Genomic DNA, 26,419 nt, shown 5'->3' with positions numbered 1-26,419 from the left:
TATTCAGCCAAAATAATTATTATAATTTACCCTCTTCTCACCTACAATTAGCGACAGCTAAAAAATTGGAGCAGTTCTGTATGCGTCATTTCAGTTCTCTCTTTTCCCCATACTTTCCTTAATTCCACTCATTTCTATGTTGAATGCCCTTGTATGAGATGAAATTATGTAATCAGGTAGCTTAGGTTGTGGTGTATTTGTATCAGCATTAGCATCATGTTGATGGCTTCTCCACATAAGATAGAAGAAAGTAATGAAAATCATGGAAACTTTAACTATACCTACCACAAATAGTGAAGATTAAAAACATTTTATGCTCAATGCTATTGTTAGAGTAGGAGTGGACCTTCAGCACTCATGTCTTGTTTCACTATAACTTATCAGTAAATGATGCCCAATATCCTGGAGCTCTGACCAACAGCACATTGTATTTTCTTATGTATGAATTTTATGTGAATTCATTGTTCTCTCTAGCATAATGTTTTAAGTCACTTTTTTCACAAACTAGTTAGGATTTACTTTCACAATCCCGATATTGGCTTGTTAGCCCACTCAGCACTTTGTATTCTTCTTTTACACCACACATGTAGCGGGCCCCTGTCATCACATGTGGTCCCAATTTCTTCTAAAATCAGATAGTGTAGGTGAAAACTCCGTTGGATCGTCCACACTCAGAACCCTCCAGCACATTTCCACAGCAAGACCAATGTCGCCTCCCTGGATGTCCGGAGTGGCCATGGCCACAGCCTTTGTAGCCACCTGTTAAGAGGAGTTGAAAAGTATATTGCCACTTTATTTTCCTTATAAGTTAAGTGCCCTCCACCCCTAACCTACTTCTGGTCTTAGGGATATGAGTTCCCACTACTTTAAAGTAACCTAATTTTAGAATTTGAATACAATATACATTTCAGTTAGGTTGGAACTGGGAAAACATCACTTTTCCCTATTATGAAAAATAAGAGGTGGCCTACTGCACAGCCCTCAAATGACTGCAGGGTGGGTTTTCTTGATAAAAGAGTAATGAGATAAAAGAGTCATTAATGTGAGTAATTACTTTTTGCTTATGCATTTTCATATATCATATTTGATTAAATTTTAAGAATGGGTTTCTGTGATATCCTACGTTAAAAATATTATACAAATAATTCTGAAGCTTTTTCACAGAATGTAGTTAAGTTTTTCCACACAAATTTTTCTCTCTGATGAAATTTTTTGTCTGACTAATGTTTTGAATTCAAGGATGGACAATTTTGCTGTACCAAGTTGGTCAAATGACTTGATTTATAGCAAGTATATCTTCATACCTGGCATTTTCCCTCCACAGGCACATGTAGCTTCCTTGTTTCCATGGCTGGAACAAAAAGTGCAGCAATGGAATATTCCAGTATGAGCTCGTATTGTTCTGGCATGCACTGTGAATGGGCTTCCCTGGGGAAATAATATATTTAGAGAAGTTATGCATGATACTTAATGCTGAAAATAGTCTTTGCCTTTATATTTGTAGTGTCCAATTGTTGTGATGATATCAAACTACTGTTTGTGACACTATACTCTCTTGGCAGTACAGTAGGTCTATCATTGCATAATTAAAAAAGGAATCCACTATGGGAGTAGAAACAGTCTTTATGAAATTTTTGTGCCAAATAAGGGTCCCATTAATGGTACAAAAAAAAAACTAAAAGAAACTTTGAAAGCTAGATTTTCTCTTCAGAGTCTTTTCAGAGGCCATATCGTTGAGTGTGAATGAAATAATTATTAGTTCACTGACAGAGCTCTAAATGATCTCTGACCGAAATCATGACCTTTGTATGCTGTGTTATCATGTATTATTTCATTTGCCTTTTTTAAGTTTTTCATTATGCCTATTGATTCATTGGTTAGTATTCCATTTATTGGTGGTGATCAAAAGTTAAATTTTGGTGCAGATGGAGGCAAGGTATTCTGCTCTTTATCCTAGCATGTTACATCTACACCTACTGCACCACAAGCTGCTTCAATAGGTACACGGTGGGAGTAAATATGATCCTTTTCAAATATCTTTGCGACTGGCCCAGTCGTGCAAGCTCAAAATGTTTCAAGTGGTGTTGAGGCAGGAGGTGGGACCTGCGACATGTGGAATGGGGAGAGAGAGAGAGAGGTGGACATTGCCATGTTTTCTCAAAAGTCTTTGTCAGAGCATCAAAATGAAAGACTGTCAAAAACCCTCATCATCACTGGTCAACAATCCTAGGATTGGTTTGACGCAGCTCTCCACTCAGTTCTCCTATCGGCTTATCTTTTCACACCTACGTATTTCTTCTCTTTCACATCCTTCTTTACTTGTTCCATATATTTTGTTTGAGGTCTTCCTTTTCCGTTCTTGCCTTCAACTTGTCCCTCGACGATTGTCTTCATCAGGCCATCATGTCTCAAGATGTGGCCTATAAGGTTGTTCCGTCTTCTTATTAAGGTTTTCATGAGGCTTCTCTTCTCTCCTACTCTTCTTAAGACTTCCTCGTTACTAACTCGGTCGATCCATTTGATCTTCATTATCTATGGAAAATCATAGGATTTTTCTTCTCCGTAGGAAAATCTTTCCTTTCTGCAGAAACATTAAATTATGGCTTCGCTATTAGTGGCCCATGCCTCCCCAATGATGGCGTTGGGATTTCCCTATCCCCTCCTTTCCAATCCCATCCTTATTCCGGAGGCATTGGTGTGCTTCCTATTGCAGTGGCGCTTCTTTTCTTTTTTTTCCTTTCCCACCGAACTCTGGCTGGGATAACTGGATGAATAAGTCTTGGTCTTGGTTCCTGGCCCTGGTATCCTTCTAAGAGTTCACCGTGGGACCTCATCCGCTGTGTCAAAAACCCTCTTCCCATTTGGCAGCTCAGCTAACTTACAAAGTGTACACCTCGGGGGTCTGAAAGACTAAAATAATTTCAAAGGAGACACCAGGTTGAGAATTAGCAATACGTGGAATCTAGTCATCCACAACATTTCTCCATCTCCCGCTGCAGTCCTTACTCCTCACCCCCGCCTCCCACCTTTCCCACTTGAAATAAAAAGTCAACAGTGCGACACACCACCAGCTTTCCCTCGAAGAAATAACCAGCAGTTGGTCATAAAACATAGGGGCAAAACCGATATATTACGCTGCATGCACCCATATGTCAATCTTTCATCATAATGAGCACAAAAGATTTAATCAAGAAATATAAAATATTAAATATTAAGTGAGGAACAGAAGAAGGTTGCTTCATTCTAACTATATTTTGTACCTTCTGGAGAACCACCTTAGAAAAGTTAAGAGACATTCAAATTCATATGGCAAATATTTAATCATTTTATAGGGAGCTTAATTAAACACATGTGGTAGAAAATCACACTTCTAAATTAACTTTTCTCAATTACCCTTTCATGAAAGGGGTTACTCCTCACCTTACATTGATCAATATATAAAGACTAGCATATGTGAATATACTGGCATAGATACCTGGATGTGCTTCCCTTGGACTGTTACTGTTAGTGACAGGACTCCAGCTGCATCTGGTATGAATGTGAGAATATAACTCCCATCTTTCTGGTCAGAAACATGTACTGGCAGCTGGCTGCAATAGAGCAAGCAAGGTGATACATTTGGAATGCTTAAAGATTTCATATGTTTTCAATGTGGTATGAATGTTGATTATCACACAATTCTTTCCCAGTGAAACATTTAATTGAATCTTATAACCTGCTTACTTGATTTAAACAAAACCAACAGGCAAAATTTAGATGTGGGATATTTTCTAGTTATAAAAAATGTGTCCATTCTAGTTGAATCTAACTAGAAGTGACTGGAAATTTCAGTAAGGTTTCAACCCTAGACCTAGTGTGCGAGTTTATTTGACCTGAAGCCAAGCCTAGAAATATACATACATATATGTTGCTGTGGCACGTAGAAATCAATGATAGTTGTCAGAGATTGGAAATAATGCAAATATAATCCTCCTTTAAAAGATAATGCCCCAACAGGCTTTAGGTTGTTATGCAACATGGATCCTTTATTGGGCTAATCAATTAGTTTTGAAATAAACATAATTTTTAAACAGAGCCACCCAGAGAAATTTAGGGGCTTGCAGAATTGCTCTATTTTTCTTTCTCTCCTAGTGAATTTTTTGTTATCCCCTCCTGCGCTTCATGAAAGTGGGGGGTTGTAGCTAAGTGCTTTAGTTACCCCTCCCCCTGGGGGCAAGGGCTTAGCCACTGGTTCCCGTTAGATCACTGAAGGCAAGCCTTTGGGCCCAGATAGAGGTGTGATGGGTGCTTACTCATACCTTAATTGTAGTGCTCTTTTGTGCCTTCATGATTGTAAAGTGGATTTAAAATAGGGTTCGCAGAGTGAATCAAGAAAGGTGTTGGTGTCCAGTCTCCTAATGATGGCTTCCCAACTCAACCCCTCTCCCTTTCTGAGCAGTCTTGTTTGTACATATCTTGCCCCATTAATGCAAAGGGTATTATACATATTATTAAGGATTCCAGTGAAAGTCATTTCTTTTCATTCTCTTTGTAGGGCATACCATGGGATAGTGAGGAGGAGTAAGATTAATGGAGTCACTGACCGATGGGAAGCATCGCGGTAGTGCAGATTGGCTACCACCTGCTCTCCCCCATGTCCTATTGGCTGGTCATCTGCATCTCTTGTAACCACCACAATCTCTGTCTTACGGTGTTGCCGGCAGTTGGATAGACCTGAAGATGGAGAAAGAAAACCACAGGTATATAGTTCAATATGGAAACTGCATCATGTGTAATGGTAGATTCCATTTTCTCTTGTTTAAAATTAATTACCTATTCAAAGTTAATTTCAGCATGCTCCAACAATATGTAGCAACGATATTACCTTGGAGTTATACGTGGACCTCTGATACTTTTCATTGTATTTCTGTTTGAAAAAATTATTTTCCCACAGGGCTATTCTGCGTAAAATTTTTGAAAAAAATTATTGTCAATATGTATTGCAACCTCGATTATATGAGGAGGGGAATTAGTGTTATCACCGCCAAAATGCAGATTTCTTGAGGAACACCATCAGCTGACGTGCAATCAAGGGTGGGCTGTAACATGGAGCATTTAAAGAAAATTCAATGACGTCTGACATAAACATTCTCATCTGCTCATGTGACGTTTTCTTAGAATTTTGAAATAAAATCGAGAGAAACCTTAAAAATTGAACAGTAGGGTAGTCAAGGGAAATATTTGAAGTTGTTGGAGGAAAGTTCACGACCTTTGCTTGGAAATTCATTATTTTTCCTCTATGGTAATTGCGCACGCAATTTGATTTTATTTTATGACCAGTTTTGATATCTTTGCTTGAGGGTGTATTGATTGTCTTCAACGACTTGGAGATAATGAAAAAGCATGTAAAGCTGTGGCAAAGTCAACTCCGTTTGGTAAATGGCCGGTTTTTTCATCATTATCATAAGTCAACAATCCTAAGGTTTGTTTGGCGGAGCTCTCCATTGAGCTAGCCTTTTCATAGTAACATACATATTTCTTCTCTTTTAGATAATTTAAACGTAATGTAACTCATTTGGGGTCGTCCCTTAAGGCTTGTTTACACAATACATTAACACGGACAAGTTAATGTCTGTTTGCATGAATTATTTTTGCAGACCGGAACGGAACATCTACGAATGCATGAACCAAATTCGAGCAGGTTCTACATATTTTCTGTGCTACATACAATCGCATATGTTGGATGTTTCCATGGTGCATTTCCGTGTACCTACATTCACGTGCCCATACATTTAGTCATGAACTCGTATGGGTTAATGTACCATGTAAATAGGCCTTTACCCTTCTTCCCTTCCACCCAGTGGCCTAAGTATGGGGGGGATGAGAGGATAGATCCAAAGCCCCAGGGAAATAAAAAAATATTTGAAACCATTGTCTAGTTTTGACATATAATAACTGCATCTGCTTAATTCAAGTTAAGTTTTTAGTGCCAAAATGATGTAGAATGTATTTCCAGGCATTTTTCAAAAGTTTTCTCAGAGTTGCCTGGGGAGGGATAGCCATCTCAGGCAATTGCATAGCACGGGGGGATTAAGGGGTACGGACCCCCCGAAATATGAAACACAGATACTATGCTTCATTAAAGGAAAAATATTGAAAAATAATGCATTTACGAAAGATTTCTTTGACAAATGAAGTTGTTTCGATTATGAAAAGTGTTAAAATTAGTTTAAAACCGTTTACTTAGTGCCCCGTTTTTCCATCAGTTTAAACGGACTTAATGCATTTCCAAGGCTAGACCCATACTTTAAACATCGCGATGACTGGCCGATACTTTCTACAAGAATAAAGTGCAGTCTAATCAGGGGTCTAAACATATACGGAGTCATCCGCAATGTGAAAAATTTTAACTGGGGAAAAATAATTTGCCTTCTCCTGGAATCGAACCGCAATCCCCCACATGCCCGCTCGGTAATCGCTCACAGTAGACGTTTTCATGTAAACAACTTATTTTCTGCCGGTTCTTAACTTACGTTTTGCCGTTGACTTAACACCAATGAAATAAGATTTACCAAATATAATCAATTTTACATCCTCCGGTACTAATAATCTTCTCTCCTCTTTTTTTCTCCTCTGGTTTTGGACCCCCCCAAACGAAATTCCTCGCTACGCCACTGATCCCATGCCCTCCCAAAGCATATTCCTAGTTACGCAACTGCTTCCACCTGTCATTCTACGATTATTTTCGTCAGGTCATCATGCTTCATTTTCGTCTCTTTGTTTATTTAAGTAAAAATTCAATTCGAGTCATTTCATGCCTTATTGACCAAAGAAGTAAATGGAAGAAACTTCACAATAACAGAATAAATATATTTTTTTCCTTTCCTTCTGGAACCACTTTAGCCTTGGTATCTTGGTATCAAGAATTATACCCCTTTTACCCATCATTCGGCTGACGTGACAGTATATTTGCTTCCTTGTCTTAGATGAGAGTTCCGTGGAGTGAGAACCACGAGGAGATCACGACATATCACGCAGCGCGCCTTTAAGGCACATTTTCTTTGCGTGCCCCGGCATCTCACTCATTGCCACTTCTTGAGATCTGTTTATCTGATTCTGAAAGGGTAAAGAAAGGTAATGTCGAGTTCTTTTTTTTTAGGTGGGTGGTGTGGCACCCCTGCCTCTTTTGCGTGCGCTATCTTTTCCGTCGAAGGTGCGTATTTATAGCGCCGCGCTGCGTCAGCACATCGAGTGGAGGAGAAACTCTCCCTCCAAGTTGCGCCTGCGTTGTTAATATTTATTGGAATCTATTATTGCTAAATTTATTAACGTGGTAGAATTCGAATTCACATCGGGAGATGGTGACAGTGTGGTCAATTTTGCTGCTGGGGTATACTTGTTGGCTAGGTTTTTTTTTTCAAAGGTGGATTGAGTTCATAGGTATTTCATGTGTATAGCGATTTTGGAATGAATGAGGCATAACATCTGTGAGTAATTTTTGGATTTTATATTCATCTCCATAAGAAAATAACTTTACTTTTTCACTTTGATTGTTACTTTTATATTGTTTGGCGATCATATTGCTTTCGTTTTTTTATTCACATTTTTTTCCGACAATAATTATATCATAGCGAATTTGATTGCGCGTACTGTTTATGAATCTTTGGTTAATATTTACGATTGATTGATTGCTATGATTTCAGCCATGTCATACTTGTTTGATGATGAAAAAATGTGTGCCCTAAGTACAGACTTGGCTGGAGTGGGTGAGCGCGCGCGATCTCCATGAGGCATAAAGGTGGTCTAGAAAAACCAAGAAATCGGGTATAATACCTAAATTAGAGATACGAAAATCTGGAAATCAGAGATAAGAAAAGGCGAAAGATAATACTGCTAACTCCTAGAAAGTAAACTCTAAAATTCATTCTACTCTCAAAATAATCATTTAAAAATATATGGACTAACTTGAAGTAGGCATATGCCTGTAAGTCTGGGCTTTTAAATAAGATCTTATACGAGGCGATTTTTCAACGTAGTGACAGTTTACATCCCGGGGCTAATGCGAGGGAGAAGATTGCTGTCTTTCGCTAGCTTTAGGGTAAGCATTTTTTGTCAGTGCATATTTGTTCCATTCATCATCGTTCGTATGCTGTGCAGTGTGGTTATGTGTTCCGATCCTTGCCAAAGTCAATATTGTGGATGAAAAACTCCCGCTCTGTTGAGGAGCGCTTTCATAATCTCGCGCTCCGAACACGTGGCTTTCTCAAAACATTTAAAAATAGAACTTCCTCCTGCGGTATCACAGCAGAGTCTGTCTTCTTCGTTAGGCATGATTGCACGCTGATATTTTTCTGATTTTTTTAGTGATAGACGAAAATTTAACATTTTTACTTGCCTTTTTGTTGTCAAAGAAAATCCCACTTCCTTCGTTATTAGAACCACAAATAGTTTACTTCCTGGGTCAATGCGCTGCCCATCACGCAACACGTTTCTCCTAAATGCGAGGGAGATTGTAATTAATTCATTGAATGTGGCTATTTTATACAATTTTTTTGAAACCCCTTAGAGTTATTTTTTTGCTTTATCCCGCCGTATCCTTCTAAACAAAGTAAAGGTTTCTAGTCATAAAATATGGCGTTCCAACCAAGTTTGTGATTATATATGCCTTGCAATATTTTCCCCTGTATTAACTATGGACTATTTTTCTCTTTTGTGATAGATGTCTAGTGATCCTCATTCTTCTCATTCATAGTCCTGGCCGGCTATCCAAAAATTTGTTCGTATTCAGCGAGCGCCTAATGTTTAACTCTAGCTCCGGTAAATCTGTATGACACCTCGTCGCTGAATGGGGTGAAAAAATTAAATTTGGCACGTGGAAAAAAGAGATTAAAAATTAACCTACTGGGATAAAATTTGGTAAGGAAGAGGTTAAATATGGTTACATGGCTTGCTATTTAACTAAAAACTTATAAGATATAGCTAGTTCGATATGCATATGAGCGAATCTTACAATCATAATTATGCTTAAAGCAAGGATAATTCTGTGGTAGGTATTAATTATACTTATTCAGGCACCTTAGCCATGATTGGGATCCGTACTCCGTAGTTTGAGTTAACGTTTTTGTTGCATCAAAATGCCCTGTGAATTTTACTACAGCTGAAAGAACACCGATCTGTAATTATGAAAATTGGCTCCACCAATTTGTTTCATAAATAAATCTTGACAATTACTACTCATTCTGGCTGAATTTGTGGCTGAAGTTATTCTGGGAATGGCAGTTGAATGAATGAATGAACGAGAGGAAGGTTGCGCGACGCAGGTGCGGCCTGTAATTTTTACCGTTTACGCCTGCAATTTCTGGGAGACAGCAATACGAGCCTTAAGGTGTCGCGGAATGCCGTATCACAAGGGGTTAGAATTTAGAAACCATCTCGATACTTCCACTGCATAAACGCTCAACAATCGCCCACCGAATCAAATCGTAGCCACCTCAAATCCGCTTATCTAGTAGCCCAACAATACGAATCCGCTCAGTCAGCAGTAGCCGGAGCATAAAAGCTCACCCACGCAAGCTTCGTTTGTGCAGTGGATGTATCGATCTGGTGCCAGGGAATAAGTAAAGCTGAGGAATAGAATTGACATAGGGTAACTCGGTTGATCAATTAAAACCAGATATCGGTGATTTGGAACTCAGAAATGGCGACAAAAATGCCTGAATTGAGGTGCAAAACTTCAACTCTGGACTGAGATAAGATGTTGCTCTGGGGTAAGAATACTCTTTTTTACCGATATGTCCAGAAGTTAAAGAATACATATTTGCTTCTTATGACAAATGAAATCATTTTCTAGATGGTTTATTGGGAAAGGAAATTTATGGCCCAAGCCACTGGTGTGGAGATATGGTATTTATTTAATTTAAGGAACTTCGAAAACGTCGATCGACAGTAGATGCGTTGCACGTAGCCGAGTCAAAGAACGTAGAAAATGGCAGAGGAGAAGAAAAAAAATCATTTCATCGTACATTTTTATTCAGAGGTATGGCCTAGCCTCATGCACTACCCACTGAGAGCCCTACTCTCTGGGGGTTGAACGCCCCCCTGGTTGACTTCTGTTTACGTGAATTACACGAAAACCATAACCCAAGCGAAAAAGTGCAAGGGTATGAAGCCAAACAAAATTTTATTCATTAATGCTTCTTATCATTTTTTATGCATAAGTCGTAGAAAATTAGTTACAGAGGATGTAAAATTGATTATATTTGGTAAATCTTATTTCATTGGTGTTAAGTCAACGGCAAAACGTAAGTTAAGAACAGGCAGAAAAATAAGTTGTTTACATGAAAACATCTATTGTGAGTGATTACTGAGCGGGTATGCGGGGGATTGCGGTTCGATTCCAGGAGAAGGCAAATTATTTTTCCCCTGTTGAAAATTTTCACATTGTGTGCGCTTGCGGGTGACTCTGTATCTGTTTAGACCCCTGATTAGGCTGCAATTTATTCTTGCAGAAAGTATCGGCCAGTCATCACGATGTTTAAAGTATGGGTCTTGCCTTGGAAATGTCCGTTCAAACTGATGGCCCATCGGTGATCGGTCATGACGTCGATTTAAGGGATGGGCGGGTCTATTTAGAAGAAGTTACGTTACGTGGGGGTGTCGGATAAAATTGCCATTATGCTTGGGACTTGAATTGATTCAATGTGAATGCTTGACTCTGTCCGAAGCGCCTCGCTCCCCCTGCAGTTTCTTCACCAGTGGCACTTTTCTTTGTACTCGCTGGAGTTCTGGGATCTCAAAATTCAACCGTATTATGCATTTTGCTTGGTATTTTTGTATGTTGGGTTGAATATGCCACCCTCGCCTCTAAAATGAACAAAAAGTGATGAAATATATTTGAAAAGAATGGCAATTTTTATCCTCTGTAAGTCATTAGCTACGACTCTCACGAAAAAATATTATAAATTAGGGCCTTATTTTATTAAATTTTCAATTGTTTAGTATCGTATTCTTGAACATTTTCGCTTGAGGTCACGGTTTTTGAGTTTATTCACAAAAAACTTTTAAAAAACTAAAAAAAAAGTTTGGAGAAGAGAGGTTGATGATCACTCACCATCCAAGAACAAGGGTTTTTTTGTGTTTACTCATGAGGCTTGGACCAATCATTGTGCAGAAATTTGTGACTACACGATTGTTTCTCCTAAAAACGTTCATTGTGCAGTAAGGTAGAGGTTTGGTCCCAGCATCAAACTTCCGCATTAGAAGTTTTCTCAGGACCGCAATTGTCACATTCATGCGTCGCGAGTATAGTGATGGAAAAAGATCGGTCGAAATCTATTTTTGGAGCAATCGATTTACAATCGAAATGAAAATCTCGAATTTTCAACCAAATTGGTTAAGATAAAAAAATCGACGGTCACTTAAAAAAGTTCTTGAAAAAAATGTTTATTATTTATCTGAAAAAAACTCCAAATACACATTTGAGATGTTGAAAACATTAGTCAGAAGACGTGCTTGAGTTATTGTAGTAAAAATTTACAAATGCATGCACATTAAGGTTCTGGGATCACCGCTTGGAACCATTCGACTACCCTAAAATATGATCAACTGAGTGAGTGCTTTTTTGATGATCGAGGGCGTGCAATTTAACCGACTTTAGAGAAAAGTCTTTCTCAAGGGACGGATGGCGTTAATATAAGCCGGTAGTGACGCTTCTGAGATGAAACGATGTGGTCAAGATCGAATTTGAAAAATCGAGTTTGGATCGAAAATCGAAGATTTTACTCAATCTCGATTTCCTCGATCTTTTTTAATATTAATACTCGATTTTCAATTCCAATCGAATTTGACTTTTCCATCACTACGAGTGTCCTCTATTCGAAACAACCATGCCATGAATAGATTCCTCGGATGAAAACATAAATAATGTAACCTCAGTGGTCCTAGTTGGTGTTGGGAAATGCTTCTTTTGTAAAGGCGTAAAAGGGGCACATTTTTTTAAAGTACATGATCGCATGTGGAGTTGTGAAGGGTCTCAGTGGTGGATACAGATGGGGGCGCGCACCCCTACTTGCGGGGTCCCCGGATTGCCGAAAATTGCATGGCCACAATAGCAACTTTTTTATGTCATAAGATAGCATTGACTTGCACATGTGCAAAATCAATTTAAATAAAACTTTTTAAAAATTTGCCTTTTTTGCCATCACATGTGAAAAAAAAACCTTTCAATGTGTGACTTGATTATTTTTTTTTACGGTAAAAGTAAAGGTAGCTCAATTAATCTTTTTCGCCCCCCTCTTGAGTGTTTTTTCAGTATCCGCTAGGTTGATGATCACTCATCATCCAAGGACAAGTTTTTTTTTGTGTTTACTCATGAGGCTTGGACCAATCATTGTTTTTTTTCTCAGGACCGCAATTGTCACATTCATGCGTCGCGATTATAGTGATGGAAAAAGATCGGTCGAAATATAGTTTTGGAGCAATCGATTCACAATCGAAATGAAAATCTCGAATTTTCAACAAAAATTGTATTTTAAGCCAAAATATTAAAAAAATCGACGGTTACTTAAAAAAAAGTTTGTGAAAAATATGTCTATTATTTATCTGAAAAAAAACTCAAAATACACATTTGAGATGTTGAAAAAATTTAGTCAGAATACGTGCTTGAGTTTAAAAACTGAGTCTAAAAAATGAGTGCTACTGATGAATCTGGGATTACCTTCGGAGGCGATGCGGCACTTAGCGGGGCTCACGGCCTGCGCCGTCACCACACCGTACATCTCGTGTCCGTTGATGTTGGCGGCCCGCTCCGCCGGTAGAAACTGGAGGGACACGGGGCACCCGCCGCCGCCGCCCCCGCCGTCCCCTCCGCCCTCCGCGGCGAGCAGCAGGGCGGTCGTGGTGGCGCGGCCGGCTCTGCTCGCCTCCGCCGACGCGCGGCACCACTCGAGGCGTCGCACCAGCGCCGCCGCCACCGCCAACATCTCGGCGTCGGACGCCTCGGCGAGCAGGTCGTCGGCGAAGCGAACGGCGGTGGCCACGCCCTCCACCTGCCGCTGCAGCCCCGCCCGACGGCCCTTCAAGGCCTCCAGCTTGGAGTCCCGCGCCCTCCAAGCCTCCGCCTTGAGCGCCTGGCGGTGTTCCTCCAGGGCCCGCACCCACGAGTCCACGAAGCAGTCCACTTCCGACTCCACCTCCGCGGCCCGCACCTACATGCAGTGTTAGGAATTTGAGAATTTGCGTTCCAGATTAGCAGTGATTAGAGATGCGTGAAAATCGCAAATGCGATATAGATGCGATGTGCGCAAAGAAATACGACATAGATGCGAAGACTATAATTTTATGATATTTGTACGCAAATTTGCCTTTTCGACGGCAAAATTCGTAAATTTAAAAATCCGCCGACACTCACCGCTTAAAGCATGTGAACGACTGGCCAGCTGCTAGTTGGCTGGGACTTTACGTGGCCGCGAACTACAAGTGGGCGCGGGCAAGCTACACCTCCGCCACTATACGTCTTATTCCTTAATTTATTATTGTTCTAAAATATAATTATTTAAAATATTCTGTATTTTGCTGTATAACTGTTTCACTACATTTTATCGTCATCTACCTCATTATGAAAATAAAAATAGACGCTACAAAATGCGATAAACTGTTATTGAAAGTGCGATAAAATAAAAATGAAAGTGCGATTTTCACTTATCTCTAGCAATGAAACCATTCGTGACTTCCACAATTCATTTAAACAATTACGACCGCTTTCGGCTGTCAAACCATTATCAATTAAATGAAATTCGTATTACGGCACTTTTTAATATAAATTAATGCACATTGTTGAAATAAATTGAGGAAGTCACGAAATGTTATTATTGCTAATATTGGAGCTCTTCCACCACGTTAAAGCTTCAATTTTCGATTTAATATTGCACCACATCTAAAGCCCTATGCTTTTAAGTATCTCGTTAGCATTTAGAATAATAGAAGAAGAAAGAACACTATGGGTCAACTATGGGTTTTAAAGTTATGACGTGGTATTTGGAGGAGGCAACCGACCAGTGGCGCAGCGAGGGGGGGTTTTGGGGGATAAAATATCCCCAGAGCTCAGAAAATGTTTAAAGTTTAATCTATTTTATTTAATTGGATTAATATTACTTATATAATAGTGTAAGGATTAATAAAATATCCCTAAAAAGGCTGTAAAACTCACAATTTTGAACCATTTATCTTTTTTTTTCTGGCGGAGGGCCCTCGCACCTCCCGCTTACCCTGGCAGATACGCCATACCCCTAGACCCTCCAGTATTAGGTGCGCCTGAAATCCCCCCTAGCCTTAATTCCAAGCTGCGCCCCTGCATAGCTAAGGTTATTTGCGCCGTGAGGGAAGAGTAGAGAGGGAAGGGTGGAGAGAAATGCGGCGTCGGAATAGGGTGGTTTTCGATTATTTTTTTATTGCCTAAATCGAAAGATTATTACTCCTGGAGTACGTATTTCACGCTTTTAGATTTTTAATCAACGGTATCTATTTATCGCGATTAAATGAAAAGTGAAAATTTTCAAGCGCGCGAAAACGCGACGCGTAAGTATGAATGCCGGGAAATCTCTCCGTGTGACGCATTTCTGGTTCCCGCTGCCGCCCTGTGAGGTGACCTTGAGGGGAGTTGAGCGCTGATACGACGCAGGCTGCTAGCGGGTAGCTGAGTACCTACCCTGCTGGCTGGTAGCGCTTGGCTTAAATAAGGATTATTAATACCTTATCAAATGAAGAAAACTTTAATAGAAGAAAGTTTTAATAGGTGATTATTAAGACATGTTTCCCTGATCTCTTTGCCTCATGCATGCATTAGTAATCTCAGACGATGTATAACTCCTATCTTCTCGTATAGAAACTAGGTCCCTGTGACGTCACGTGGAGTGGCATCGCATGGGCGCCAATCTGACCCTTTTCAAATGAGGATAAAAATGGACCATTGCCATTCGTCTAAACCGGTATTTCTAAAACGAAATAATTTGTATATTATGAATACAGTAATGGTGGGTAACGAATCGCAATCAATGCCTTTCGTTTTCTTTGATGAAAGAAACTACCCTATTAGTTTACTTTTAACGAAAGACGGCAAGGGCACCACGGCTTTATGTCCCATCCTACGGATGGAATTCTGCACTGTAAGTGCCCTCCAAAAAGTACTCAAGTAAGGATCGGGCAGTCTCTGAAAAATCTCAGTCATGGGCGGGATTTGAACCCGGATCACCTGGATGGGAAACCATCACTCTAGCCATCGTGCCAACCCGATCCCCCCGCCGAAGAAGATCACGGTGTATTGGCCACGCAGTGACACACAGCATTTGTGGGGGAAGCATAATTGAAGGAAAAACTGATGGCAAAGTCCCCAGAGGAAGATGAAAGGATAAGAAGTACCGAGGACAGATCAAGAAGGACGTGGGGAGGAAGAGCCTTAAGGAGGTCAAGAAATAGCTTTATTTTCTTGAGGTTAGTGGCATGGGCGTTCCCAGCGAGGGGCAGGAGGGAGCAGCTGCCTCCCCTCCCCCCCAGAAGGAAAAATCGCAAATTTCTTTAAGGAAAATAATATTTTTTCAAGCAAAAAATTGATTGTTTGAGGCGTAACTTGGTGAAAGCGATTCATTATTAAAATTAAAAAGAAGAACTTTGTGCTTTCACATTAATATTTATTCACAAATTTACGACCATGGTTTCAACGTTAGACGTCATGATCTGATGATGACGTCTAGCGTTGAAACCATGGTCGTAAATTTGTGAATAAATATTAATGTGAAAGCACTAAGTTCTTCTTTTTAATTTTAACAAGCAAATAATTTTAAAAACTAATAAATAGCTGTCACAGTTTCCTTTACATGTGATTTCATTCACCTTTTCCACGCTCAAATCTTACCTACAACTTGAACAACCATGGCTTGCCCCCACCCCTAGTTTTGATCCTGGATACGCCCCTGGTTAGTGTACCTTTTTTCGACCTTTTCTGGCGGTCATAATTTGTGCGGAAAACGGATGCGACCATCTTCTTTTACCTGCACTCGGTGTTCCATTCGCCGGAGTCCGTCAACGGCGGCGAGGGCGTGATCGGCGTAGGGCCGCACCTTGTCCAGGGCGGCGCGGATGGCGGGCGCGGCCCAGTTGCGCGCCGCGTGCGACACGGGCTCGCAGCGGTGGCTGGCGGCGCATTGGCACGACCTGCACGCGAGCCGACTGCACGGGCCGCAGAAAAGGCGCAGCGCGTTGCCCGGGTGCTGTGGGCACATCGGCACCCGACCCACCACTCCCGCAGCACCACTCCTCTGCACGGGCGGCACCACCACGCCCTCACCGATCGGCACCGGCTGCTGCTGCGGCTGCACGAGCGTGTGGCCGGCCGTGCTGCGTTGGCGACGGTGCGTGTCCGAGCATAGGACGCACAGAGCCAGGGAGCACTCCGTACACTTGCTGGTCGCCTGCGGAATGGGAGACGGGAAAGGAATAATAATACAATCTTCTATATTATTTCTACTGTGTAGATACCTTTTTCTCAACTTATACGCATTTAAACTCTACAAATGAGGTACCAAAATGCACAGAATTTATCAGAGAACATGTGACGGCATATCTTACTTCCTAAATATTGCTATTGTTTCCTAAAATTGGTTTTTAAATAATTTAAAAAAACAAAAAAAAACTGGTAAATATTCCTGACGTTAACGGCGCAATAACTGATAAATTTGTTCATTTATAACAATATCTCGCATTCTTTAAATAACTTTTATCAAAATGCGGCTGATTCCACATTCAAGTCTCCTGTTGATATGTAAGTATGAGTCATCATGTGCGTTTAACGGAGGGTAGTGTAATTACTTCCAAAAGTTTTGTTTAAAGAGGTCCTCTGACCTCAATTTGTACATGAACATTCCAATTAAATTTGTACATAAGACACTGCCTTTTTTCTACATTTTAAAATTAGAAACGAGCTCTCGGCGAGACTCTCGGCGCGGCGAGAGTCTCGTCCCGACAATGCCGAGAAATGAAATTCTCGTTTCGACCGCCGAGACTCTCGGGTGGTCGAGATTCTCGCACAGCCCTAGTTATAGGCCTCGTGGGCCCATGAGAGTTTCGATGGTCACTCACGTCGAGGGAGCAGAGGTCACACTTGGGCCTGGGGGCCTTGCGCCCGTGCAGCCGGTGGAGGAGAACGGCGTGCGGGGGTAGAGTGGCGACGGCCGCATGCACAGCCGACGACGCCATCTGAGGCGTCAGCGCCCCCCTCCGCGTCCCCGGTGGCGTCGGCACCTCCGTCTCCGTACCGCAGGTGGGGCAGCGCAAGAGGAGGATGACCCCTCCGCCCCCGTCCTGCTCGCTCCCGCCGCCCCCGACCACGCTCGAAGCCGTGCTGCCCCTCTTCCTCCATAGGAGGGCCGGGGGCAGGGCGGGGGCCCTCAGCGAACCCCCGTGGGCCCTCCGCGGCATGGGCGGCGACGAAGGTGGTGTACGCGCCAGCGTCAGGCTCCTCTGTAGGCCCAGCCTCCGTGGGGACGGGTCTCCTGGGAAAGTCGGCGTGTGGGTGAGTGCAAACAAAGTCTTATATATGTTTATGGCAATTCTTATGGATTTAATTTATCACCATCATAATGGCGCACACAGGGGCGGATGTAGGGTTGGGTCACAGGGGTCGTGAACCCCCCTCCCAAATGTTATCATAAAGTTTAATTTTTATTGGTTTAATAGTTTTTGTATCCTTAACACTTAACACCATATTGACATTAGCACTGTAGATCTATTCCCCACTGTTGACTATTTTCTTTTTCTTAACAACCAACCTTTGATACGAGGTATAGGTGTTTGGTATCGTTTTAAAGAATGAAGTTTGCTTTCGTTTTTTTCATCTCTTTGTGTATTTGTTAAAAAATGACAAACTACGATTTTTCAAGAGACGTATGGCGTAACGTAACGCCCATAGCACGCAAAGTGTTAAATGTCTAAAATTTTTAAATTTCATTCCTTGTTTAGAGTGAAAATGAAATTATAGCATCTCAAATGCGTAAAACTGGATATTTAAAAAAAAATTACAAGGAAGAACGTCCCTCTCTCCCTGGGGCTTTCCAAACTCCCCAGACCTAGGTCATGACCGCTCTCCACAGGTGATACTGAATCCGCCCCTGGATGTAAACATGAGTAATAGACAATTATCGTGAGATTCGGGGTATTTCATAATTAGGTATTGATAGATACATTGTTAGAAACTTGGCCACGATTTTTACTTCTTTCATTCGTGGCTTCCAGTGAATAAAGGTATCCCATTAGGATTTCGTTTAACCCGTTATAACCCAATGTTGCATCTAAGCAACATCAAAAATTTTTAATCTTTCAGGTCTATTTAGGAGATATCTAAACTAATTATTATTTTGTAATGTAAATTTTAATGACGAAATATTTAGCTGCCAGGATAATTATCATTGAGTGTAAAATTTTGAAGTTTTCATATTGAAAAGTCTTGAAAGTTGATTTCTCCCAGAAACAGCTCTGGGTTAAAAAGGGTTAATCACGTATGATTTCGAATTTACTTCTATCTTCAGTTTTTAGAGTGACTTAAGTACGCTATCAATAGGCCTGCCTCTTATTGATTTATACTACAAGTGTGAAAATGAAAACTCTTGTTCTCGAATTAATTTTTTTATTCATCGTAGCAGGTAGTCCAACCTAAGGCTGTATTAATCAGGACATTTGACGACGCTACATAAGGGCGAAAGGAATGGGGAATATTAGAAGGCTTACTGGGGACTTTGGTGTGATCTTCTTCGACGACGGGGGCTCTGCGACGGCTGCTGCGAGGGCTCCAGGCCCCCTTGAAGGAGGCCCACGACCTGAGAGAGGGCGGACCCCTTGACGAGGACTCTGAGCGACCTGACTCCGACATGGGACCTCGGGGACGGGAGATGATCACGGCTCCGGTGGCGTCCACCTCCGTCAGGGTCCCTAGAAAATTAAAAGCAACCGTGCAGTAGCCATTGGAAATTGAAAGCCACCATAGTACCTAATAGCATTCTTTTGACATTCCGGAATTCGGAATAATTTTTTAGTGAATTAACAGATATTAGCAGAATTTAAAGATATTGTGAATTAACAGAGTTAACATTTCTGGAAGATAAATTTTATGGAGATAGGTACGTAAATACATGGTGAATATTGGTTGAGACCAAAATTAATACTAATATTTTCTTTTTATACCAAAGTAATGCATAAAAAAGTAAGTAGATTAAACAATAAATCTGGAAAAACTTCGTTCAAATCGTGAAGAATGTAATACATTTGTTTAAATAATGGAATTTGCGAAATAAACGTGACGCATAGTTGGATTTATTATGGAAATAGTTTTTCCACATGTTTGGTGAAAATTAAAATAGCCCTATAATTCCGTTTGTTGGGGTGGATTGGCGATGGGGGCAATAAAATAGCTTATATGACTGGCCGAACTGAGATGATAACGGGTTGAAGTTTCTTGCTTGGTGGAGTAACTGGTCAACACGCCTGACTGGCTATCGGGAAATTCGAGTCCGAATCCCGGCTAAGACAAATATTTTTTCATGGCGAGCTTCATCATTGGTATTTATACACTTTCCGCTGGCTGGACATACCTTCGGGAGCAGTGTTAGCGGTGATGGCTGGGGTAAGCGTCACTGCGGCCGCAGCCGCTGCGCCGCCTCCTTCGGAGGAGGCCGTTGGCGCAGGGGTGGCGGCCGAGGCGGACGTGGTCGGTGGGGTTGGCGCTGGGGGTTGCGGTGGGGGCGGGGCGGTCGGAACGGCGGGGGTGGCGTCTCCATCCTCGGCGGTCATCTCCACCTCCTCAAGGCCCTCCTCGTCCTCGCACGGCACTGCGCACAGCTGCGGCAGCAGGAGTCGGCGCAGGCAGGCCGCGCAGAACGCGTGCAGGCACGTGAGCACGCGAGGGTCCTCGAAGGGCCGGCGGCATAGCGGACACGAGTGCCACGGTACGCTGCTACCGCCCTCCTCTTCTTCTGGTAGATAGAAGAGAAAAAATTATGCAATATCAAAGTGTCCGGCGGATACAAATGGGGCCCTCCCCTTGCGGGACCGCCCGCATAGCCGAACATCGCAGAACCACACTTTTTACTTTTTTGCATCACGAGATGACATTGTCTTGTCTACGAAAAATCGTAGAAATTTCGGAAGGTTACACGGGATTTCCACCGGGTCAGGTTCTCCAACTCCATCTCGGCCGACGTTTCGATGGGGGAGTTGTCCATCATCTTCAGGGCATCCTCGTCATGGGCGAGTTGTCATCGTCTTCATCATGCCCTGAAGACGATGGACTACTCGCCCATCGAAACGTCGGCCAAGATGGAGTTGGAGAGCCTGACCCGGTGGAAATCCCGTGTAACCTTCCACAATTCTATACGCCGGGAAAGCCTACGATCAGTCTTCGTAGAAATTTCCTTCCTCTTACGGATTTTTTTTCTTTTCTATAGATACGGTAAGTCATGGTTTCGCTAGTAGTGGGCCCTGGTCGCTTCTCTAGCGGCGAGGGTATTCCCTATCCTTCCCTTCCACACCTATCCCTTCCTTAGAGGTGTCGTCGGGCTCTCATCGCAGCGATGCCTCCTATCCTTTTTTCCTTCCTCACTCCTTCCCCTCTTGGGATGGCGCGGGCGTAAAAGTCTCTGACTTGGTTCCCGGACTTCAAGAGTGTGCCCTATGCGGGCTTGCCCTGGGTTTCCGATTCCACTGTCTTATATAGATGTATAATCAGTTTAAATTGAACTTTCTAAAACTTTGGATGTGATTATATTTTTATTACGATAGAAGTAAAGGTAGCTGAAGATATCTTTTGCGCCCCCCACTTCTTTTGTCTCTTTTTTCACCTAAAGGGGATGGGATGACAAAATCGTGTCGACGTCGGCTGTGGATTTTCCCAGATAGTGTCACCTAAAATTGTAGAGCCTATATGTGAGAAGTGCCTCCGATGCAAGTTAAATTCTTTATCAAAAGTTTAGAGATAAATGTAATTAACCAAGAGAAAGTTGAAATAAAACTTCAGTCGTTACCTGTAGCGCCGTTAATCAAACTAAAAGGTACATGGGAACTCATGACTAGGAATTTGTCTGAAGCATCCACTTGTTGCCACATTTGCTTATATTGAGAGTGGCCCGAACTTCCATCAAAACCGTACTTAGAGATTAATGTGTAGTTCACCACACATTTTAATTCTTGAGAGGTGGAAGTGGTGGCTAAGCAGGCTATTGTTCCCGATATGGTGTGGTTCAGTGGTGCTTGAAGGTTTAACTCGCACATGGTCTCGGTTATTTTAATTCCTTCGTTATAAGCTGCCTTTTTTTGCTAGCGCTATTCTGTCATAGCTGGGATACAATTCGTGTCCATGGCTCAGAGTTGTCCTACGGAAAGACCGATATTGACTCTCGGTCAAATCAGAGGCAATCATCAATGACAGTGCCTCTTCCACTGTCATCTCATGGTGGACCTTTTCACTCGTCCTCCACTTTGAAAGAACTCTCTTAGCCTGAGTAGGGGTCGTAGTTGTTATTTCTGCAATTAGGTGAGCTGCTGCAGTGTCTCCCCTCTCTCTCAAACTCACAGATGCCGCGAGAGCAAGCTCAGCAGTAGTAGAAATAGTTTTTAAAGTTTGAATTTTCTTCTGCGTGATCTAACACATGAGGTGCGACATTTTTTTGGCCGCCCGAGAATGCCTAGCAAATATTAATAAAATTAATGGGTAGTACGATATCTTTGTTTATCATTTGTTTTATTAGGACTACTTCCAAAGAATTTGGTATAAAATTAGAGTCTGAACTCTATTTTTTAAGTACCGGTATGTGTTGTCAAATCCCTTATTTTTGATCATAAAGGATTTTACCCTAACGATTGTAGCTGAGCACATTGGAGTGGTATCCCTCAAATGGTCCTCATTTAGCTCTTGTATGATCGTCTACGGCCAAGACAGAATGGATAGTTGGATTAAAATTTCTGGGCTTCTCTTATCTGTCCTAGTTCAGAAATATCTTCTCTTAGCTTCGTCTCACTTCTGTGAAATGCGTGTTCAGCGTCTGATAAAGTGATGGAGGATTGAGCGACGACTTTATGGCTTCCCCAGCAGTAACATATTGCTCACTCAATAATTTCACTTTTATGAAAGAACTCCATTTTGTTTGAGGAGTCGGTTGGGGTTTGTCATCAGTTTTACCGTGAGGGATTCATTTAAACTTATGCCTCTAATAACCAGCTCTCCCAATTCTCAAAAGTTGATTCCCGTTTTCTTGATGGTATCGTAGTGAAATTAAAAAAAAGTTGTGCAGCTAATTGGCTCAAGTGAATATGTCCTCAGGCAGCAAATTTAAATGCCAATTATAATGGTAGTAGTAAATTTTTTCCTCCATACTTAATGAGGGTTACAGCTATAATCAGGAAACAGTTATGAGCAGAGGCGAAATCAACAATGTAATGCAATGACTTGAGCTTATTGAAGTGTTCAGGAATTTATAATGGTATCACAATAACTAGAGAAATCTCACTCGGTTTATCATCGAGATATCCGGTTTAAATACCACATAACTTCATTACATTTTTGAATATTTAACATAAGAGAGATATTAACTATTCAACTGTGTGAATTAACTCCAAATATATAATTTGAATAAAAAAGCATTTGATTCGCCCTTTAGTCATCCGATAAACCCGTTTTGCGTATTTCATTTCTCTGTGTGTATGAATAGGGGCAATCAAGAACGGTGAAGCAAGTATCAAGCGACGCGACACTGAAAAATGGTCGTTATGAGGGGTTTTAGTTTGGCAGAAGGGGGATTTTTGAGAAAGTTTAACCTTTTAATAAATGTCATTGCCTAAGCAAGGTGAAAATATTGAAAAAATGGAATAGGAACTAGGACTAGGAATCCTTGGAAGTTATAAGGAAAAAGTTAATTTAAATAGTTTTATCGAAATGCCGTAAATATTCTAATAAGTAGTAATTTTAATTTCATTGTTTGCGTTTGTTATAGAGAGGGAAATTTCCCTCTAATTAGTGGTCTTCGGATCGAATGAGTGGCGGTTTTCGAGCAGAGTTAAGGAATAAATGGGCGTAACCAGCGAGGGGCAGGATGGGGCAGCTGCAATTCGCAAATGTCTTTAAGGGAAATAATATTTTTTCAAGCAAATAACTTTGAAAACTAATAAAGAGCTGTTACAGTTTCCTTAAAATGTTGATTTCATTCACCTTTTCCAAGCTTAAATCTTACCTACAACTTGAACAACCATGGCTTGCCCCTCGCTTGTTTTGATCCTGGATACGCCGTTGATTGAATACCGTAAACCTACGGGCACCACAATCTGTTATGCAGAATACTTTTCTTTGAGAAGTGTGGTAACTTCGAAGAGTTGGTAGGTAAGAGAGATGTAACTGTATCGATATTCAATCATTTCAAACTGGCACCTAAATACGAAGAAAGTTAGAGATATGAGGGGAAAGGAACCGCGTGGTAGATTGTATGGTTGGGAAAGCAAAAGTTCCCAATAACTTTGGGCCTCCAGTGGAAGGGGTGGATGTGCTTGACACTGATCGGAATCATTCCGAGTTTTTCATTCTGAACGGTTGATTCCGATAGGTTGGCAACCTGATCGGGATTTGCTGGTTTGAAAATTTCCATCCCGACGACGATAGTTGAGTATGGGTGTGGAAATTTTCAAGCATACTCCGATAAAACATTGCAACCAATCAGAATCAACCATTTGGAATAAAAACCGGTCGAAATGAAAACAGTTCGGAATGAAAACAGTTCGGAATGAAAACAGGTCGGAATGAAAACAGTTCGGAATGAAAACAGTTCGGAATGAAAACAGTTCGGAATGAAAAGCGTTCGGAATGAAAACAGTTCGGAATGAATACCTACCGTTCGGAATGAAAGCAGTTCGGAATGAAAACAGTTCGGAATGTAAACAGTTCGGAATGAAAACCGTTCGGAATGAAAACCGTTCGGAATGAAAACCGTTGGGAATAAAAACAGTTCGGAATGAAAACAGTTCGGAATGAAAGCAGTTCGGAATGAAAACCGTTCGGAATGAAAGCAGTTCGGAACGAAAACTGTTCGGAATGAAAGCAGTTCCGAATGAAAACAGTTCGGAATGAAAACTGAACGGAATGAAAACCGTTCTGAGTGAAAACCGATCGGAATTAAAACCGTTCGGAATGAAAACTGTACGGAATGAAAACCGTTCGGAGTGAAAACCGATCGGAATAATTCCGGTCATTGAGAAGCACAGCTCCCAAGGGGGGTTAACGAGCTTTTGTGCAGATGCCGCGAACTTTGAACTGAGCTCTAACCGCCATACAGTTCACTGGGGGTGGCTCACCTCTGCTGCCGTAGAAGGCATCGTTGCGGAGGTGCGGCGGCTGCTGCTGGAGCTGGGGATGGTGATGGTGGTGGTGATCCCGGCACCCGGCGCACTGCACCACCGCCTCCTCGCCCTCCTCCCCCTCCCGACCCCCGTCTCTCTCCTCATTTCCCCCACCCCTCTCCCTCTCCTCCTCCGCCCCTCCGTCCTCCTCTCCATCGCCTCTCTTGGAGCCCACACCAGAGTCCCCGCTTCGACTCTCGTCCTGTGAAAAGGAATGGTCGGCTTAATCAGCTCGCTAGGAATAATGCCACCGCAAAAGTGCATGCAAAATCCCTCATTCGGAAAAGTTAAAATTTAATGAATCGTGCTCGATGGTATGGGCATAGTTACGGGGATTCGTGGTGAGAGGTGGCCCTGTCCCCGAGAATGCTCGTCTCCAAGAAAGGGTTAGAAAATAGAAAAATCGAAAATTTCAACGCTCTAAAAAAATTTATTCGGAAATTAGGCTTAATTTAAGTTCTGAGATGGTCTAATGAAAATAATTTTCCGGGTAGAAACACCCCCTCTTAAAGTGGAGGCAACAGGTTTACCGAGTTTGCAGCGAATTATGCATAAAATATAAATTGAATATTATGTTATTCAGGAAGCATGATGCTATAATTTTGACTTGGTGCATTGCTTTAAAAAAATAATATCCTGAATAATTTCAATTTATGGAAGAGGGTTGCTGTGCTACGCAATTATTTAGAGAAAAACGACTCTGGCCTCTTGTTTTATTTATTACACACTCGTGTCAGGTATTATTAGATTTCCAGCTCTTTTATTCCTGATAAATTCGGGGAAAAATAAGTTTTTCAATGGAATTATTATGTCGTTATAGTCTGGTTCATTGGGAAATATCGGGACCGGTATACTTTGCCACGACTAAACCGCTGCCCCATTATGCGAATCATTAAGTAAATATTCAAATATGGACAATGAGATGTAACTCAGAAGACTATATATATGGATCAAAGCGAGTTTTTGTTCTGCCATCTTTAAATAGAATTATAATTACGAAAAAATTATTAAATAATGAGCATTTTACTAAAATTCTGAGAGAAAATAGAAAATAAGACATTTATTTCAGTCTCCACCGGTGAGAACATTTGTTTATAGCTTTAACAGCGGTACGAGTGGTGAAGGAAGTTGATGCGTGATCAGGAATTGTTCAGAGGGAGAGAATTTATAAAATTCGTCTATAATGTCAAAAAAATCAAATATTCACGGAAATGTTGGGAAAATACCGCCTATGAGGGGTCTGTTTGAACGGATTTTAGTCCGGATGAACCGGAGAGAACTCATCGTCGTTGGGATGTATTCTAGGAGATTCGTACCAAATTAGCGGCCTTATTGTCCGGGACCCCAATTTGATCAGCTATACTTCAAGTAGAAGCTTTTCCACGCAGCGCCATCATCCACCAAAATGTCACTTACGATCTCATCAAAATAATATTACCATGAGAAAAATGCCCGTGAAACGGAAACTGAACGACGAACCTGTAGCTTTTCGGGCCATTTCTTATATTACGCTGTCCAGAATTTTTCAATACCATGGCCATTGTATTCAGTTTTAGGAAACTGAATGGCGCAGTGGCCCAGAAAGCTTCAGGTCCGTGGTACGAATCTTAGTCCACGGGAGTGTTTATCAGGGCTACCTGGATTACAAGAATGTATTCTAGGTGTCTCTGATTTTATCCCATACCAATTAATGTGAATTTTACCGCCTCGCACGCGGAGGAATGGAAAAACGCCAAAAACTAATGCAGCGTTTAATGCTGATGATTTCCCAATTGGAGTAACGCGAGGAAACTTCCTTTTCGGTTGGAAGGGTTTGTCTTACGACACGGTATTGCGTGATAAGTGAAATGGAGGGAAAATTGAATGAAAATTCCCCCCGAGGTAGAGTAATAGGTAAATATTACTAAACATTTCGCGGTCCATGTTTATTATTATGAAAGGATTTTGGTGGTTATCCGTGTCAAGGCTTTCGAATGGCCAACTTTTCCTCTCCTATGCCGGAGACCTCATTAAGGAAAGT

At 41.6% G+C, this 26,419-nt stretch overlaps 1 protein-coding gene across 1 annotated transcript in view; it reads right to left on the bottom strand.

Moving 5' to 3' along the window:
• Positions 1–26,419, bottom strand: part of LOC124164995 — a 46,955-nt gene continuing 20,536 nt past the window's right edge. The window contains exons 3-12 of the mRNA XM_046542233.1: positions 24,355–24,601; positions 19,614–19,994; positions 18,754–18,954; positions 17,110–17,522; positions 16,023–16,442; positions 12,695–13,184; positions 4,584–4,713; positions 3,476–3,590; positions 1,305–1,428; positions 1–759 (exon numbers count right to left, since the gene is read on the bottom strand). Of these exons, the coding sequence (XP_046398189.1) occupies positions 632–759; positions 1,305–1,428; positions 3,476–3,590; positions 4,584–4,713; positions 12,695–13,184; positions 16,023–16,442; positions 17,110–17,522; positions 18,754–18,954; positions 19,614–19,994; positions 24,355–24,601 (2,649 nt within the window). The 3' untranslated portion in view covers positions 1–631. The remainder of the gene's footprint in view (positions 760–1,304; positions 1,429–3,475; positions 3,591–4,583; positions 4,714–12,694; positions 13,185–16,022; positions 16,443–17,109; positions 17,523–18,753; positions 18,955–19,613; positions 19,995–24,354; positions 24,602–26,419) is intronic.

This window comes from Ischnura elegans, chromosome 9, assembly GCF_921293095.1.
Source record: "Ischnura elegans chromosome 9, ioIscEleg1.1, whole genome shotgun sequence".
Taxonomy (NCBI): Eukaryota; Metazoa; Arthropoda; class Insecta; order Odonata; family Coenagrionidae; genus Ischnura; species Ischnura elegans.
This window is presented reverse-complemented; position numbering and strand designations above follow the sequence as displayed.